Source organism: Lissotriton vulgaris, chromosome 2_1 (assembly GCF_964263255.1).
Source record: "Lissotriton vulgaris chromosome 2_1, aLisVul1.2, whole genome shotgun sequence".
NCBI lineage: Eukaryota > Metazoa > Chordata > Amphibia > Caudata > Salamandridae > Lissotriton > Lissotriton vulgaris.
This window is the reverse complement of record NC_141687.1, coordinates 1,961,000,818-1,961,019,900: the sequence shown is the minus strand read 5'-3', so window position 1 is coordinate 1,961,019,900 and position 19,083 is coordinate 1,961,000,818. Positions and strand designations below refer to the sequence as shown.

The 19,083-nt window shown below is 45.8% G+C and overlaps 1 protein-coding gene across 1 annotated transcript in view; it reads left to right on the top strand.

Annotated features, from left to right (window-relative positions):
• LOC147733561 (aminopeptidase N-like) overlaps positions 1 to 19,083 on the top strand; it is a 491,573-nt gene that overhangs the window by 30,120 nt on the left and 442,370 nt on the right. Inside the window, exons 3-4 of the mRNA XM_086958148.1 lie at positions 102 to 238; positions 345 to 471. Of these exons, the coding sequence (XP_086814274.1) occupies positions 102 to 238; positions 345 to 471 (264 nt within the window). The remainder of the gene's footprint in view (positions 1 to 101; positions 239 to 344; positions 472 to 19,083) is intronic.

Below are 19,083 nucleotides of genomic sequence, written 5' to 3'. Positions count from 1 at the left end.
GTGATATAACAATTGGGACCCATGCTGATGAGACAGACCTGGTAGGCTTGGTTTGTCAAGAGCAAATGACTAACTCTTTATAATCTATTATTTCTCTTCAGGCACAAGTGAGAAAGTCATAGAAGGTGGAACTTGGAAAGCTACTATCTTTGAAACAACTCCAAAGATGTCAACTTATCTGCTCGCCTTTGTTGTTTCAGACTTTAGTAAAATTGAAAGAACAAACAACAGAGTGAAGGTAAAGTGTATGTGACCGAGTGTGTGTATGTGTGCGTGCATGTGCATGCCATGGAAGCTCAGAAAACACAAATCTGACAAAAAAAACCTTGCTTAAATCCTTTTAGACAGGAATCTGGGGCCGTAAGGAAGCCATTGAGGACAATCAAGGAGCATATGCATTAAACGTAACTGGCAGAATTCTACAATTCTATGAACAATATTACCAAGTCAAATACCCGCTGCCAAAGTCAGGTAATCAGAGTGTTCTACATAATCGCTGTATTTGTTTCACAGTTGAGAAAAAAGTAAACATATTTTGGCCGGCTAGTGGTAAACAGTAACATTTGAAATAGAATATTAACTTATTTTCACAATTTCTTGTTAGATAACAAAATGCTTTTCAGAGGAGGCATCTAATAAACATTTAATTAATCCAGTTCTTTCATATTTGAAAATGGCCAGTTTCTTGAAGATAACAAACACTGCATTCCAGGAAAACTGCTGAGCTTTTTTTTACTTTGCAAAACTTCACATATGGGTGAAAAAGCTTTCCAAATAAAATTCGCGCACAAAAAGAATATTTCCGAATTTGTTCTCGTAATATAAACTTTGCAGTTTTGGCATAGATTTTCATGTTTTCAAAAAAAATTCATGAAGTTTGCAAACTGCTCATTTTCTTGACCTTTTTTCACCACCTATATCAAATGAATGAAATGTACATGCTACTTGCAAATACCATAACTCCGATCACGAAACCAGCACATCCTTAAAATTCCCTTCACTACTTAGGGATAAGCCATAATCGAAACCACATTTAAAAGCATAATGCTATACTTTAAAATCTCGAGAAAGCTAATAGTGCAATCACAGAACATTATAGAATTACTTAACAGAAACAACAGCCCAGGAGGACCACTTTCAATTGAAAAAGCTACCTTGTCTTCGAGTTCAGTGAGCCTAAATGTTATTTCTCTATATTGTCCCAATGATAAGGTATACTTGTATGATGTTACAAAGTATTTCCCAATCTATCCTACGTGACAGATGGCCTTTCAATATTGAAAAACGAAATTGGCAGTATTTCACTATCCGGACATGTCACACACACCAGTACATATCCTATCTTTCACATTATCTGCACCCTGCCCATGGGGGTACATTGGGCCTACCTTAGGGGTACCTTAAGGACTGTTAGGGCCTGGCAAGTGGGTGCACTTACCAGGTCAACATGGCAGTTAACAAACTGCACACAGGCACTGCAGTGGCAGGTCTGAGATACTTTTTCAAGGCTTCTCATGTGGGTGGCACATCAGTGGGCTAGGCCTACTAGTGACACTTGATTTACAGGCCCGGTCACACTTCAGTGCACTTTACTAGGGACTTACCAGTAAATCAAATATGCCAATCAGCGAGAACCAATTGTAACAACAATTTCGACAGGGAGCGCTTGCACTTTGACACTGATCAGCAGTGGCAAAGGGCCCAAAGCATCTAAGCCAGCAAAAACGAAATCCAGCACAACATCAAAAATATAGGAGTTAGAGGAAAAAAGTCAGGCGAAACCACGCCAAAGATGCCAAGTCTAACAGTTCCAAAGAAAAACACTATAATACAAGTAACTCTGGAAAACAAGTTGATGTTGCTTCAAAATAAACGTCTTATAGCCTTGAAGGTTTCCTGAACATTAGTTCCATCTCAAAATGATTGGGTTTCCTCCCACAAGAGGGTAGGGAATGCTTTCCTATCCCCTTATGTCCCCTTTACAGGATTGAAGAATCGAACTCTGCGCAGTGGCACCAGAAATGTTTCCATTTCGTCCAGTCAATTAGGGTTGTCAGCTTTGCTGTCCTGAAATAGACCTTTGCAGAAAATGCTTGCACATTTAATAGAATTGTTTTTTAATGGCGATGGAACGACTCTGAGAAAAGGGGACAACTGGGGCGAAAAGAAAATACTTCATGTTAAAAAGCTATAATAACAAGGATAAAATAATTCATTATATTAACCTATTACCATTACTGCCTAGACTAGTGCATACTATGACATGGCAACCAATGTAATATCCTGCTACTTAGTACACTGCGGTAAATTTACATAATCTAAACTGTTTTGGCGCATCTTTCTAGGTGTAGTAACAAGGTCCTTACAAGAAGATGTAGTTCAAGGTGTTTTATTGTAGTTAGATGAGCCCCACCAGGAGCAGCCAGCTTTCTGCTCAGCCCACTCTCAACTGTGACTTCCCCTCACAGGCTCCCAACATTCCTAAATGCATCATCAGTGCAACATTCCACTGGCTGAGTAGATGGTTAAATTGGTATGACATTAACATAGACAGTTACTAGGATACTGCATATCCCCTTTCTTATATAACAAACGCAATTGAGATAGTAAACTGAAAAAGTAAGAACTATAAATGAGGAAAGAAAAAGAGGAAGTAACAGATGAAAAAACTGAATATAACCCATCTTCCCTCCTATAAATAACAACAGAAAAAGGAAAAAGACCCAGCGAAAGAAAACAACGAAGAAAAGACAAAACATGAAAGCACTAATGACTACCCCCAGACACACCTACTAGCCAGGCAGGCAAGCGAGAAAGCAAGGCATAGCACAACACAACATAACACTGGACAACAACTAGACACACACCCAGAAGAGAAGAAAGAGGAGTCTCAGGTGGAAAGAAAAACACAGCATGATAGGAGAAAGACAGAAGACAAAGACAAATTGAAGACAAGGATAACGTCCAGAATCTGCAGAAGGCAAGAAGAAAAGACGTAACGAGGAAAACTGAACACACGAAAGAAACAGAGAAGATGAGGAGAAAATAATGAGATCACTCATACTTCTCCATTATAAAATTAATAATGTAATATAATATAAAGATAACATTGCATTGCAAAATTGACAGTGTAATAATAAAAAGAAAGACATAACGCTGAGTCAAATGGGACTGGGACCATTAAGGCACACTCTATATAAGAGAAAAGACGTAACCAACGTACGTGAAAATCGGAGGACTATAACTCAAGACCAATCCCTACCAAGAAGAAAAAGGGGTCAAAACTATTATGAAGGGGACTGAAACCCATGAAATGATAGCCCTTATAAAAACAACCTCATGTGGGAAACACTGTGCATGGTGGTAATGGGACTAAAACCCATACGACACAAGTGAGAACTATGGGGCAAAAACCACTGACCTGGTCTAAGACGAAAAGGAAGTAAGGTAAAGATAACTAATGTAAATGCGTAGGAACACATAATCAGTCCCTAAGGATAGCGATGGTTAACTAATGCAAAAGGACTAACACCTATGCATAGATGCCCTGAAAGAGGGTGGAAACTGTTAGTAGCTCATGAAGGCAAATGTATTGCGAGCAAATGGGACGAACAGTGAAGACATGGGACTAAAACCCATTCATAGCGTGACACGTACAGTGAGGACATTGGATTAAACCCATTTGTAGCGTGACACGTACATTGAGGACATGGTACTAAAACCCATTGGTATCCCTATGTAGGGAAGAATAAAATGTAGATTGCATGCATGTAAAATGAAATAATGAACTCTTGATGGTATATACCTAGGGTCCATGTACATATAATGTTGATCCCAACAGAACCCAATATACAATTCTATGAAGGATAAGTGAGGAAGACTAACGTAAATGCAAATATGAGGCAACATGCAAAAGAGCAAATGGGACTAAAACACCATACATGGCAGTGTAAAGTGTATAGTGAACACATGGGAAGAACTAATTCATAAAGACATGTTCCCTAAACCCAAGAATATAATATGAAGGACCCACACAACCCACCAATCAATCCCCTGAAGGATAAAGGTGGAGATAGAGACATCCTTCATGTAATGTACCAATAGCAAAAACATGCATAAACAAGATGTAATAACAGCCTAGAATACAAAATGCATAAATAACGCATTGCATTAACATATAACATGCTGACTGTTAGGGTTTGGAGTGTGCGTGTCACCATGGTCCTGTGATACACAAATAAATTTGTGATAAGGAAAAGCTTTGATGATCTGACTGTAACTTGAAACACCCTCATGCAAATAGAGTCCAGTTGTAGGCACCTACATAAGTTCGCCAACATCTAGAATCTGGAAACAGTAATATTGTCAAACAAACAATATGCAGAGTAACTGTTAGCTGATGCAAGTCTCTCACACAGCCCATTAGCTGACTGGAATTTCTCTTCACCATGGGTTAATAAAACGAAACCCTCAAACGCTGGTAAAAGTAAATTGCAAGCAAATTTCAAAGGTCTTGAATAAAAACCAAACACCTCACCAGCAGTCCATTTGAACAGGGTGCGCAGGTACGACCCAACAACATGACACTTCATCAGTACAGAGAAGCAGTGCACTGTAAAAACAGACAATATTGCTGGTTTTGAGAAACACACATCTGAGAAAGAAACTCTCCTACACTGGGGAGGAAGACTGGAGTATATGGAAGAGAAACAGAGACATGCACTTCGTAAGCGCAACACAATCATGGTGCTTGTGGCAAAATCCAACCACAAGATGGCAGCATGCAGAATACACTGCGCCGGGTGGCTCACGCCGCATCAAGGCAACAGAGCGCCCTCAGCAGTCCCAAACTGCTCGGATACAATTGCGTCAGAAAGTATCCCATGAAGACAGTGCTGCAGTGCTTGAGAATGCAGGTAGGATTCTGTGCAGGGAACTACACGCTGTTTATATTTTTTTAATGCAGGGACAGTGGTTAAACTGCCAATTGAGCAAGAACCGGCATGACCAAAATGGCCCAAACTTGCCCAGGTTTACGTCAGTTAAAGCAGCAGTGCCCCCAATAGTTCCTAAGTGGCAAAGCCAAAAGGACAAACATCAGTCAGGCAACAGAGGAATACACAATGTGGGGAGCGAGTTCAATCAACGAAGCATCACTCCACACAAGTAGAAGGCAGGGAGCTGAATCTCCAGACTGACACTGCCCTGTGTATGTAGACACTCCTGACATGAAGTACGAATGTTGCTCAACTGAGACACAGAGACAAGGACATCTAATCTAACGCGGTCCTCCAAAAACTGTAGTGCGAGCATGTCAGACAGTGCTCTCCCTCAAACGTGAAGAAATTAGCTCCTCTAACTAGTTGACATACAGGAAATGCAGCGAGGTGAGGAAGCAAGGCAAAGTCCACTCACGTTCACCATACTTTGTACAATAAAACATGGCTGTCAAGTACAAGAAATACATAGCTCACCAAGCTTGTGTGAAGTGGGATCTGGCACGCTCAGAGTGGGGGCGACCGGTGTAATGGTCACTGGTGGGGCTCAGGGATGCCAGAATCCTTGTTCCAATCATAGTTTGTAGTATCTTTTGCTGTATCTCTTGTTTGATATTTTCTTTACAGAATGATTCAAAACATGCAGGTTCTTCTTACACCAATTGTCGCCATAAAATTGTAGTAACAAGGTCCATACAAGTAGATGTAGTTCAAGCTATTTTATTATAGTAAGTTGCAGGATAGGTAGATGAGCCCCACCAGGAGCAGCCAGCATGCTCCTCAGCCCGTTCTCAACAATGACTTCTCCTCAGAGGCTCCCAAGATTCCTAAATGCATCATCACTGCAACATTCCACTGGCTGAATAGATAGTTAAATTGGTATGACATTAACATAGACAGGATACTAGGATACTATACTAGGTGACTTATTGAGAAACAAAAATATTGATAAACCTGAAGTAATCTTAAGTAGGTACTATTCTATCCCCTGATCTATTGCATTCATAGTATTAATCAAAAATGATTGGGCGTTCTCTTCCAGAAGATGCTGCGGATTTCCTCTCCATCATCTCCACAGCTGTATGTGATCAATCTGCCAGGCAGTAAAAGGCAGGCAGGAAGATTAAAGACCAAGAGGGCTGGCCCAGCCCAGCCTTCTTCAGGCTCTGACAGGCGCAGAAAGGCATGCTCTTGGCCCGGTCTTTGCATGTGCTTGTCCAACACTGCAAGGCCCTTTGAAGCACTGTGTCATGGCCCATGGCCCCTGGCCCTCCTGGAGCAAAAGAGTGTGGTAGATAGAGTCCTCCCACTCCTTCAGTAGCCTCAGTCTCCTGCATTGCTGGACATGCAATGGCACTTTAGTGCGCTCTGTCACAGTCCCTGCATCTCCTCGAAAAGGAGTGTGTTCCTTGGAGACTTTGCCACTTGGTTAGACACCTCAGTCTCCCGCACTGCAGCACTTGAAATGGCACTTTATAGTACAGCCCCTCCTGGAGCAGGGGAATGTGATCCTTTGAGTCTTCCCATACAGTCATCTGCCTCAGTCTCCAGCATTGCGGTACTTGCATTGGTGCTTCGCAGCTCTGTGTCTTTTCCCTCTCCCATCCTAAAGCAAGGGAGTGTTGTCAGTGGATTCCTCCCACTAGGTTAGCATCCTCAGTCTCATAGAGTTAATACTTCCTGAGTCTTTCCCACCAAGTTATGCAATGGGTCCATTTCATGTTTCATTCTGAAAATGAATTATGCATGCTTGTTGTTTCTTTGTATCTCTATGCATTCCTTCAGCTGGAGTCCCTTTAAGTGTTCTCACTGTACAGTTGCTAGCTGAAACCTGCTCATTGCTGCTGTCAGTCATACACTGTGTAGCATGGAACTGGAAGGAGGGATAATTTACTGGTTTCTTCAATAGGAACCTGGGCTATCAAGTGTCTTAAGTAGGAGCTCATGCTTTTTACTCCAGTTGCCAGTATTGTTGCGGGGGCGGGATTTTGATCGCTATCTTATCACCCTTGATCTAAACCCCGTTCTGGTCGACTGAACCTTTATTGCCTGTCATTGAGGGAAGAAAGTGCATCTCTTACCAGGTTAGTTCAATCAATAATGGACTCCGCTCGGAAGAACCACAAACTACTTCTAGCTTTTAAAGATTTATTATAAGGTTAAAGTCAGTTGCAAGTACAGGCATCTCAAGATGAGATTCAAAAGGTATACGGGCACAACTACATACATGTGCTCTCTGAAAGCCCTCAAGCGAGCAAAGAAAACTACCAGGACTAGTTCCAAAATTAAAAGAGCTGCCAGCATAGACACGTATTGTGATCTCTCAGTCATTTACAGCCGGAATAAAAGGGTCAGGTTAGGCTGTCCCTACCCTGCTCTGGATGGTATCCCTACTTAACAAAATCCCAACCTAACAAAAGGTGTCAGCGGTGAATGACTTCCAAGGAAGATCACCCACTCTTAGTCTCTAGGTGAAACCCTATGATCGCCAGTCATGACCCCTCTCTGCCTACCCATCCGCTCTCTAAAGGGTCCTCAGGCATCTGCTCTAACTCCACCCAGGGGTGCTGTCCCTAATACAAAAACACAATCTCATTTGAGACGCCCCTCGTGAGACGCCCCTCACGTGGTGTTGCTTCTGGCTTTTTCCATGATGATCCTCTTTGGGGCCTCGTGCGTTAGAGTTGACCTTGCTTCTCAGACTCTTCTCCGGCCCGCCGATACCCCTCAAACATTCCTAAACCCTCCTCCATGTCTGTTTCATTCTCCTGAACAGAATCCTATTCATCCAATATTTAATTGGATCCCTCCTCACACCCGCAGACAGACATCCGCAGCTAGGATCCCATTTCTCATAAACTTCTGACAGAAGTTTGCAACATTATGTCTCGGCGCACTTGGCTCATACTAATACGTGTAAATCAAGCATGGTTAAACCTTTCAGGCCTACAACATTTCTCATAGTGATTATATTCTTCAAATCCTTTCATTAATCGATACATCATGTTAATACTCTACTTTAGGATTATATAAACACATCTATAAAATATAAACCTATTGAAAACAGAATTACTAAATATCATTTAGTGCAATCCACGTCGTGCAAATGAATACCTTTCCCCACCCTTTCAGCTCTGGATCTGAGGCCTACTTCGTTCTATGCTTGCAGCATGTCATCCTTACATTTTAGCAGCTACACGACATGGATCAGGATTAATCACGTCTAATAAGGTTATACATTTTCACACATTTCTGCATTAGTTCCACTTCCATATAAATCTCTAGATTAACTACACATTTCTAAATATAGATGAATATATTCTCGGCACTCATGGCATTTCTCTTCATGATTGTGCGTACTACGTGTAAGTGTGATACACTGATACAATTCGTTCAGTTTGCGCTCTCTCAATGTTAAGCTTATCAGTGTGATTTTTTAAAATTACATTTGTACTTGTATAGCGCACAGCTGCTCCAACAGGGAAGCCTCCCAGCGCTAGCCAGCAGAGTGATTCAAGGAGGCCTGACTAAAGAGGAAGGTCTTTAATCTCTTTTTGATCAGAGCTTCAGATTTGAGCATTCTGAGATTGACTTGTAACCCATTCCCCTGTTTAGCAGCTGAAAAGCGCAAAGGAGCGCCCTCCCATCCTATCTTTGTTAAATCTTGGTACTTGGAAAACAATTTTTGGCTAGCAGAACAAGAGGCTCCTGTGCACAATTGTGCTAAAACAGCTTCTACCTTTTTTTCTGTGGGTGCCTAGTGTTGCGTTCTACTTCATATGTTCCGTACTTGCCTCACAGTCATATCTTGTTTATGCTTTTGCTTTCTACCCCGGTTTCCTGAATGTCTGTTTTTCCATGCTGGATTTCTAAGCAATTGCTGTGTAGAAACCATTTGTTTCCTCCTTGAGTCCAAAAGACCCTTGAAAACAGTGGGAGCTGTTATATGTCAGACAATGTGCATAAACATGAAAATGGAAAGCTCTGGACCGCTGAGATGCAACTGCAACAGCCAACACAGTGTGTGTCTGTGTGTCTGACAAGTGACACGGTTTATTTCTACATGCATGGAAACGCAAGTGACATGTTTGGCAGCTGAGATATTTGCCCCCTGCTTGACGATGTAGAAGAAGACCAGATGAACTGGCAAAGTTCAGGTTCTTTATTCATAAGGAGCCCCGATACATCAACCTCTCTCCAACTTAACTGTCCCTTTCCTCCAGCCCTAAGGCACATTGCGTCACCTGGGTAACCAACAGCAGGTGACATCATTGTGCCCACGGTCACAGCTGAGTGACCAGAAGCACAGCAGTGATTACCACACACCTCCCTCCTTGGACAATAAACTAAATACAAAACCACAGCGATAATATGACTAAACAGAAAATAAAACTGTGCACATAGAAAATCTGCACAAGATCAAGAAGAAAGAATCTTTGCCCTTCTAAACAGTGATTAAACAAAGTCCTCAAAGTATTTAGGTCTCCTCACTATCCTGCTAGACCTTCTAGTTCCCAAGTCTTTATTGGAACTTGAATCGTCCTCGCAGCTGCTGCAAGGCCCCTTGTACAGGACAACTCTGTTCTGATTCCATATGCGATGATCCCGAGTTCCTACAGCATTATTAAAAGTCTTAATAACTTGTATGGGTTAGGATAACGTCATTAAACCACTCCAATGAGTTTTTCAAATCAAAGTATTTTTTTCTCTGCTGTATTTTACCCTCTTCTCTCAGACTCCAACTTAAATCACCAAGTTGTTTGCCCGCCTCAGCCTCACAGTTATTAGCCCAGGTCGGCTCTACGAAAGTATTAGGGAGCCTACCCTTGAACAACTGAAAATTTTTACCAATGTGGGGAGACCCTGTCCATTTCAATTTGTCCCATCACTTCCTCCTTCCAATCATGTGAATTAGACTTGACCATGGCAATTGACTCCTCGAGGACCCTGTTCAGCCTTACCACCATTCCATTTATTTCCAGATGATACAAGGAATGTTGTATTCCCCTCTCCAAAAGGAATTTCTTCATTTCCTTGGAGGTAAGCTGCACCACAGTATCAGTAAGTAGAGTGTGGGAAATCCTTCTTGTGCAATGAGTACCTCCAAGAACCTGATGACATATTTGCTCTCTATTGTACTAGAGATGCAAACTGCAAGCCACCTGGAGAATATATCAGTCAACACAATGAGAAACTTCTGGAACCCCTCTCCATATATTGGTCCCACAATGTCCAGTGCAATCTCCCTCCGGAGACCATCCGGTAATTTCCAAATCTCCAAGGGTTGTACCCTTGTTTGTTTGGTCTATCACTAAGTGCACACATCGAACACTCTCATACAACCCTTTCCACCTTCTTGTCCATCCATGGCCACGAGTATGAACTACGAAGTCTCCTTCCACTTCGACATTCCCTGGTGTGTACTATGCTCGAGACAAACTAGTTCCTCACTAAGTTTTGCAGGAAGGACAAGTCTTGTTCCCCTGAAGAGCAAACCCCTGTTAGTACATGACTCATCCTTAACAGTCCAGAAAACTTGACATCCTACAGACCCCTTTCTCTTGTCACTCCAAACACTTCCCAACAAATGCATAACTTCTCCAAGAATGTCATCCTTAGATAGCTCATCACACCTTTCCTCAGAAATGGTCTCACAATCAACAAACACACAAAAGTTGCCTCCTCATCAGACTACCCATCCATGTCAGATGTATCCACATACACAGGTACCAAGCTCAAAAGAGTGTCAGCAACAGTGTTCCTCACGCATGGTAAGTACTCAATGATAAAATTGAGTTCCTGCAGAGCAATCACCCACTTGGTTATCCTACTGGAAACAAGAACCACTCCTTTCTTCATGAACACCTCAATTAGAGGCTTGTGGTCTGTCTACAAAACAAAGCTTTACCCTCTCACTGCCCAGTGCACTGCCAAAGCCTCCCTCTCAATTACAGGGTACCTTCATTCTGCATCCTTCAACCCACGTGAAACAAACTTGATGGTGTTCACACTGTTACCGCGCACTTGTAGGACCGCACCAAGGCCTTTCACACTTGCATCAGTTTTTTTTTTTTGGATCAAAGTTCTTGAGCTTGGTAGTAGCACTAAGAAGCACTGAGAAGTTTCTTTAAATGTAAAACCTCCTACTCACAAGCACCGTCCCAGGTATGTGCAACGCCTTTCTTCAGACAACACCTGATATTAACCCTGATGTGCAAGAAATTTCTGACAAACTTCCCTTACAATTCTACCATACCCAAGAATACAGAGCTCCAATCCATCCATCAACTGCTCTTCAACATAAGTGTCACTTACCTCCTATCCTAAGCCACATTTCAACACCCGGGCAACCCACACCAGGTGACAATATAGAACCAAAAGTCTCAGCTGAGCTACCAGGAGCACAGCAGTGTTTACCACAACATGTTAACAGGTTTTAGTTTGCCACTTTACGTACACTGAGAAATGTTGCTATCCACAAGATTAGCGTTGTCAGAGCCATAATATCATCATCCACTTCAGAGAACACTGCTGCCACCCACTCCTCCATGGGTATTACCTCCTGTTGGATATCTGGACTACCACCTTCTTCAATTGTAGCCCTAAGGTTTTGCGCTAACTTCTCCTTCGTCCTATGCTTGCAATCATGCCATCTCTTCTTACATCCTGTCCAGTCCTTCATGCTCAAGCCAGAACATTGACCTTATCAAGGAAGCCTTTCAACAAGACAGCATTCTTTGGCTGTGGCAGCTTAGAGGTGGCTGGTTGAACATCAACTTCCTCTTCCTGGTACTCTCTTGAGTACTTATTTGCTGCATTCTAGCCTCCTGTTTTATGCCCTTCTGGCTTCTGCCCTCCTTCCTCTCTTTGCTTGTCATATTTGCCAAGTATTAGGGATGTTTTATGTCACTTTTATAACAATAGTGTGGCATGTTTATGTTTTGCATCATGCTGAGGCAGCCTCAATTTGATTTCTTTGCACTCCTATATAATTACACCCTTCTCATAGTAAATGTATCAAAACACATGAAAAAGTGATCCACCCACTGCACTGCTAATGAATTATGCAGCACTGAATCGGAACCTTTATTATTGCTTTTTAAAGCAGCTGAGTCGTATATTAAGGTGCTTGTTTCAGGTTCTGATGATGATTGTGTAGTAGTTAGTGGGTGTCTTTGTCTATGTTGCTGCTATTTGTGATTGTAGTGGGTTGTTTTAAGTACAACCATGTTTCTTTGGTGTAGGTTATTGTATTATTACGTGGTATATTCATAGGAAAATTATTCCAGTTAATACTTCTGCAATAAGTGTATGTTAGGCTAGACTCTTAGTAAATATGAATGTATTTAAAACGATTTTGCTTAGTGAAAAATTAGCAGATTAATGGTACGATTGGATGATCACATCAGTGATGTCATCAGTATCCTCAAATGTGAGGTCATAAACACTGCATGATGGGTGTGTGAGTTATGACTAGATAACCTAACTTTAGCTTGCGAATTTCAGTGTTTTCTTAGGTTTTTTAAATGTGTTTTTAAGGGCATTTCTGGCCTTTCTGGGCTGTGGTTGTAGGGGTTTAAGGCTACTTTGTGTTGTAACCAAAGAAAACGAATACTTGACTTTAACATTTGGCTTTTTCATTGATTTTTTTTAATGATCCCTGTTAGAACCGGCTGTCTCTAGTTGGCAGAGGTATGCACTTCTGACAAATAGGGACACACCTTTTCTAGTCAGGGCAAGGGGATCACACCCTTCGATAACCCCTGCTCACCCCCTTGGTAGCTTGGCAGAGCAGAACAGGCTTATCTCAGAGGCTGTGTGTTAAGCAATTATGACCACATACAGTAATACCGTGAATACACTACGAATGGATACGACACAGTAGTATTATAAAAATAAGTATTTTTATATAAGGCTTAGCACAAGACCAGATAACGACAAAACTGTACACAATCGGAATAAATACGTTGGGAAGGAAAAAGGATAGTTCAAAGGTAGTTCCTTCTTTAGCACAAAAGTCTTTAGTATCAAAGCAAATCTTCTTCTTGGCAATACAGTTCTTAGCAACAGGGTAACCCACACGGGGGCTACACGACGTTGAGGCAAAGTTAATCCAAAGGTTTGGCGTCGACCGCGAGGAACGCTACGTTGAGCCCGGAGTCACACGGACCCCCAACAACACAGTACCTTTAGGAAAATGAAGCACACGATGATCAGCGGCGTCGAGCAATCCGGCGTTGCGTCTTCGGTGTCGATCAGGCCTCAGCAGGCATCGTCGATGATGCGGTTGCACAGAGTGAGCAGCGCTCACGGCGTCGAGGGGGCACACAGGTGATGCGATCAGCAGCGGTGCAGACACGAGGTCCTCTGGAGCTAGAGCCGTACTCCCACTCACTGGCGTTGCTGCTGGCGTCGGTCGGGCCCGGCGTCTGGTCGTCGTGATTGCTGGTTCTTTCAGAGGTGCTGGATGCACGCTTCCAGCAAAGAGCACTTTAGCAGATGAAGTCCTTTAGCCCTGTGACTTCGGCAGGAGACTGGCACTCTTCCAGTCCTTGGAGATTTTCTTAGCAAGCGTGAGAGTACACACACAGTTCCTCTCTCCTGATTCCTTGGCGAAAATAAAGAAGCACTGCAGGATTCCCCCAACAACGGCACACTGGCAGAAGGGGTAGGCAGTCCTTAGATCAGCAGGCCTCTTGTCCTTGGTTACAGGGTTCCTTGTTAGAAGTGATCTAAATTCTTGGTTCAGGGGTCCTTCTCTTATACCCCTTTCCGGCTTTGATCCCTTTGTCCATGCCGGGGATTTCCCAACATCCTGGGTCTGTCTAGGGCGGAGCCAGGCAGAAGCACCTGGCCTATTCACTGAGCAGGGCTGGGTCCTCAGACGCCCAGCAGGAGGTGGAGCCAGCATTGACACTGGCAGGAGCAGAGCTATTGGCCTCCTGGCGGGAGGTGGGGCTAGGATCGTCCATGGCAGGCACAGAGCCATCAGCCGCTTGGCAGGAGGTGGAGCCAGCATTGTATCAGGCAAGGCAGGCTATCAACAACTACTCTCCCCCTACTCTCAACGTAAATGTCCCACTCATCCCACACTGACTCATCCAGACCTGTGGAGCCACCCAGCTTCTGTCACACACATGCAAGACCAGCAGAAACCAGATATGGTTAGACAAGAAAATAGACACTTTCTAAAAGTGCTATTTTCGAACCCAGAGTCCAAAAACCATCCACACCAACGGATGCGTAATTAAACCCCGAGTTCAGGGATACCAAACTCGACATTGCACCATGCTCCCCGAGCCAGCTAGGATCATAGCATTAATAATCCCGGCGGCCCATTCTAACTAATGGAGAGCAGGCTACCTTGCAATAGTGAAGAACGAAGATGGCGGTAATTCACTATCAGGACATGCCAACTTGGTCAGGCGTGTCCTACCTTATACTTACAATGCACCCTGCCCGTGGGCCTACCATAGGGGTGACTAACATGAAGTCAAGGGAAGGTTTGAGGGGCTGGCAGGTAGGTATACTTGCGCAACCTGCGCGACAGTACCAGACTGCACGTGGGTCTCGCAATGACCGACCTGTAAACATTCTTTTACGAGGCCGCTCCTGTGGGTGGCACAACACGTGCTGCAAGCCCACGAGCGACATTTGTATTTACAAGCCCCGGCACTCCTGGTGCACTAGACTAGGGACTGATAGTAAACCAAATAAGCCAAACATGGATACAATAGATATATCAATTTTAACATAGGGAGCACTTGCGCTGTGGCACTGATCAGCAGTGGCACCGCGCCCAAAGCATATACCAGCAAAACATCGTAAAACAGTAGAGGCAAACAGAAAAAATGGAGGAGAGACTCAAGCCAATGATGTCAGGTCTAACACGTGTCCCCTCCAGCTGAAATGTGGGGAGAACTACCCTTGACCTAGGGAGTCCTCATCACTAAGGTGGAAAAATCTGGACAGACCATCAGCATTGGCGTGATCTGTACCAGGGCGGTGTTCCACCGTAAAGTCCATCCCCTGTAGAGAAATGGACCACCTCAATAGTTTCGGATTCTCACCCCTCATCTGCATCAACCATCTGAGGGGCCTGTGGTCTGTCTGAACCCGGAAGTGAGTCCCAAACAGGTAGGGTCTTAGCTTCTTCAGCGCCCAGACCACAGCAAATGCTTCTCTCTCTATCGCACTCCACCTCGTTTCCCTGGGAAGTAACCTCCTACTGATGAAGGCTACAGGCAAGTCTCGGCCCTCTTCATTCACCTGAGCTAGAACAGCCCCCACGCCATGCTCTGAAGCGTCCGCCTGAACAATGAATTCTTTCGAAAAGTCGGGTGCCTGGAGTATAGGTGCTGTGCACATTGCAGTTTTCAGGGTGTCAAAGGCCGTTTGACAGGCATCAGTCCAGATCACATTTCGTGGCTGCTTCCTGGAAGTCAGCGAAGTCAAGGGGTGCACAATGTTACCATAATCCTTGACAAACCTCCTGTAATAACCCGTGAGTCCTAAGAAGGCTCTCACCTGAGTTTGGGTTTTGGGCGGCGCCCAAGCCAGGATGGTATCAATCTTGGGTTGCAGGGGGGCAACCTTGCCGCTCCCTACTTGGTGCCCCAAGTACACCACCGAACCCTGCCCAATCTGGCACTTACTGGCTTTGATTGTGAGGCCTGCTCCGCGCAGGGCCAACAACACTTCCTGGAGGTGGCGCAAGTGTTCCTCCCAGCTGGCGCTGAACACTGCGATGTCGTCCAGGTAGGCGTCGACTGAAATCCTCTAGTCCAGCCAAGACCTGGTTGACCAACCTCTGGAAGGTGGCAGGGGCATTCTTCATCCCAAAGGGCATCACCCGGAACTGGTATAGCCCATCTGGTGTGGAGAATGCTGACCTCTCCTTTGCCCCATCAGTCAAGGCGATCTGCCAGTACCCAAACGTTAAATCAAACGTACTAAGGTACCGGGCAGCCCCCAACCGATCGATGAGCTCATCAGCTCTGGGGATGGGGTGCGCGTCAGTCTTCATGACCGAATTGAGCCCTCGGTAGTCCACGCAGAACCGGAGTTCTGGTGAAGCACCAGGCGCTGCAGCCTTCGGGACCAAGACCACTGGGCTGGCCCAAGGACTGCTAGAGGACTCAATCACCCCTAACGCGAACATTTTGGAGACCTCCTCCTTAATGTACGCTCTGACCTTGTCAGTCACCCTGTAAGCCTTGTGCTTCACAGGAGGGCTGTCTCCGGTGTCAACGTCATGGACACACCAATGAGTTACACCCGGAACCAAGGAAAACAGATCCGGGAATTGTCCCAACAGTTGGCGACAATCCTGTTTCTGCTCAAGGGTCAGTGTGTCAGAGAGGACCACACCATCCACCGACCCATCTTGCTCTTTAGCACACAGGAGGTCAGGAAGAGGCTCACTCTCCTTCTCCGTTCCATCATCTGTAGCTAGGAGCATGCCCACTTCGGACCTTTCTAAGTGGGGCTTCAAACGGTTGACATGCCGGACCTGCAAGGGGTTCCTGGGAGATTTCAAGTCCACCAGGTAGGTGACATCGCTCTTCTTCTCCACAACCTTAAACGGTCCAGTCCACCTGTCCTTGAGCGCACAAGGTTCCACAGGGGACATGACCCACACTTCCTGACCAGGCTGAAGCTCTACCAGAGTGGCATTCTGGTCGTACCAACGCTTCATCTCCTCCTGGCTGGCCTCCAGATTTGCCTGAGCAAGTTCTCTGAAGCGCCGAGTCTGGTTCCGAAAGGCCAGCATGTAGCTGTATACATCCTGGGGAGGTTTCCTGGGAGATTGCTCCCAGCCTTCCTTGACCAGACTCAAAGGTCCTCTTACCGGGTGACCGTATAAGAGCTCAAAGGGGCTGAACCCTAGAGCCTTCTGCGGCACCTCACGGTAAGCAAACAACAGGCATGGCAAGAGGACGTCCCATTTCTGCCTCATTGGTTCTTCAAGACCCATAATCATGCCTTTCAGGGTCCGGTTGAATCTCTCAACCAGCCCGTTTCCTTGAGGGTGGTAAGGAGTGGTGAACTTGTAGGTTACCCCACACTCCTTCCACACAGACTTCATATAGTTCGAAATGAAGTTGGTGCCTTGGTCTGACACCACCTCTCTGGGGAACCCCATCCGGGAGAAAACACCCATCAGTGCCCGTCCCACCACGGGGGCCGTCACTGTTCTGAGAGGGATGGCTTCCGGGTACCCTGTGGCATGGTCCACCAAGACCAGGATGAACCTGTTGCCCAGGGCTGTCTTGGGTCCAGGGGCCCAACAATGTCAATACCCACCCGGTCAAAGGGGGTGCTGACCACCGGAAAAGGTTGGAGGGGAGCCTTCTGCTTCCTCCCGCTTTTCCCACTTGCCTGGCAAGTGCGACAAGTCTTGCAATGGATGTCTACATCCCTACGCATCTGAGGCTAATAAAAATGGGTGACAAGCCTGTCATAGGTCTTGTCCTGCCCCAGATGTCCAGCTAACGGAACGTCATGAGCCAACCCCAGTAGGAAGGCTCTGAAGCGCTGGGGTACCACCAGCACACGGGCTGACCCAGGCTCAGCAGCCTTACGCTCGCTATACAGGAGGTCGTTCTCCCAGTACACAAAATGTGACCCTGACTGATCACCGAGGATTGGGCTGAGGCCTGCTGCCTCATGCCCACGAGAGAAGGGCACACTTTCTACTCCGCACAGAATTCCTCCCTGGAGGGACCACCATCCTGCTGCCAGTGGGTCAGCTCGGGCAGGTCTCCCAGTTCGGCAATTTGTTCCCCTGTGGGCTCCAGGGCATCCCCCTCAGGGTCTACCTCCTCCTGGACCACGGGAACTACGGGGGCCGGTTTCCCGCGCCTCCTGCCTCTTTTCTTCACACCTGGGTCCTGGGCCGTACTTTCAGGCTCCGGAACCCCATCAACACCCTTACTCGCTGTCATGGATCGAGTGGTTGCACACACCCACTCTGGCACACCCAACATTTTCAAGTGCGCCGCTCTCTCCACCTTAGCCCAAGGGGAGTCTTCTAAATCATTGCCCAGGAGACAATCGACAGGCATGGCGGGCCTCACAGCAACCTGAAGAGTACCTGAAACTCCCCCCCATTCAAAGGAAACCTGAGCTACCTCACACTCTTTCTGGGAGTTGTCAGCAGCTATCACAGGGTAGAATGCGTGGGGAACCACCTGCTCTCTGGACACTAAGTGACACTTGACAGCTGTCACACTTGCTCCGGTGTCTCTGAGAGCTTCCACTCTATGGCCATTAATGGTCACCCACTGCCTATATTTACTAGTGTTACTAGGCAGAGGGGGTGGAGGGACCATTTGCATGTCTCCTAGCGAGACCAGGGACATCTCTGCGGGACCCCTTCCACCATGGACAACCATCTCCTCCCCTCCCAAGGCTACGCTCGCCAACTGACGGGGGGGGTGCACGCGGCGGTGCATTCGAATCCTTCTTGGGACACTGGGGGTCGTAAAACCGGCGTCCCACCTGCCCACAACCGTAGCAGGTTAGGGGGCCCCTATGAACAGGTTTACCCATCGGGGCCCCTGGCTTCTTCTCAGGGGGAGGCTGGGAACCTTTCCCTTGGTTCCCTTGGGGATTACTTTGGGGCCCTTTCTGAGACTCCTTCTGTTTACCCTTGTCCCCCCCACTCTTCTGCTGGGGACCCTGCCCACCTTTGGCTGAGTCTCCCACTGGACCCTTGTGGACCCTGGTACTGACCCAGCGGTCCGCCTCCTCAGCAAGTTTTCTAGGGCTAGATATCTTGCTATCAATCAGGTGCTGGCGCAGCTCTGGAAAACAGTTATTAGACAAGTGCTCCCAAGCAAACAAATCATAAAGAGCTTCATAACTTTCCACTTTGCTGCCCTTTACCCAACCATCCATGGCTCTGCAGAAATAAGACACATATTCAACCCACGTCGTACCAGGCAACCTCTTACATTCTCTAAAAGCTTGTCTGTACTTCTCGGGGGTTAGGCCATACCGCAACATTAAAGCATCTTTCATATGAGCATACAACATCCTATCCGCAACAGGCATGTCTAACAGGGTATCTCTTCCCTCATTC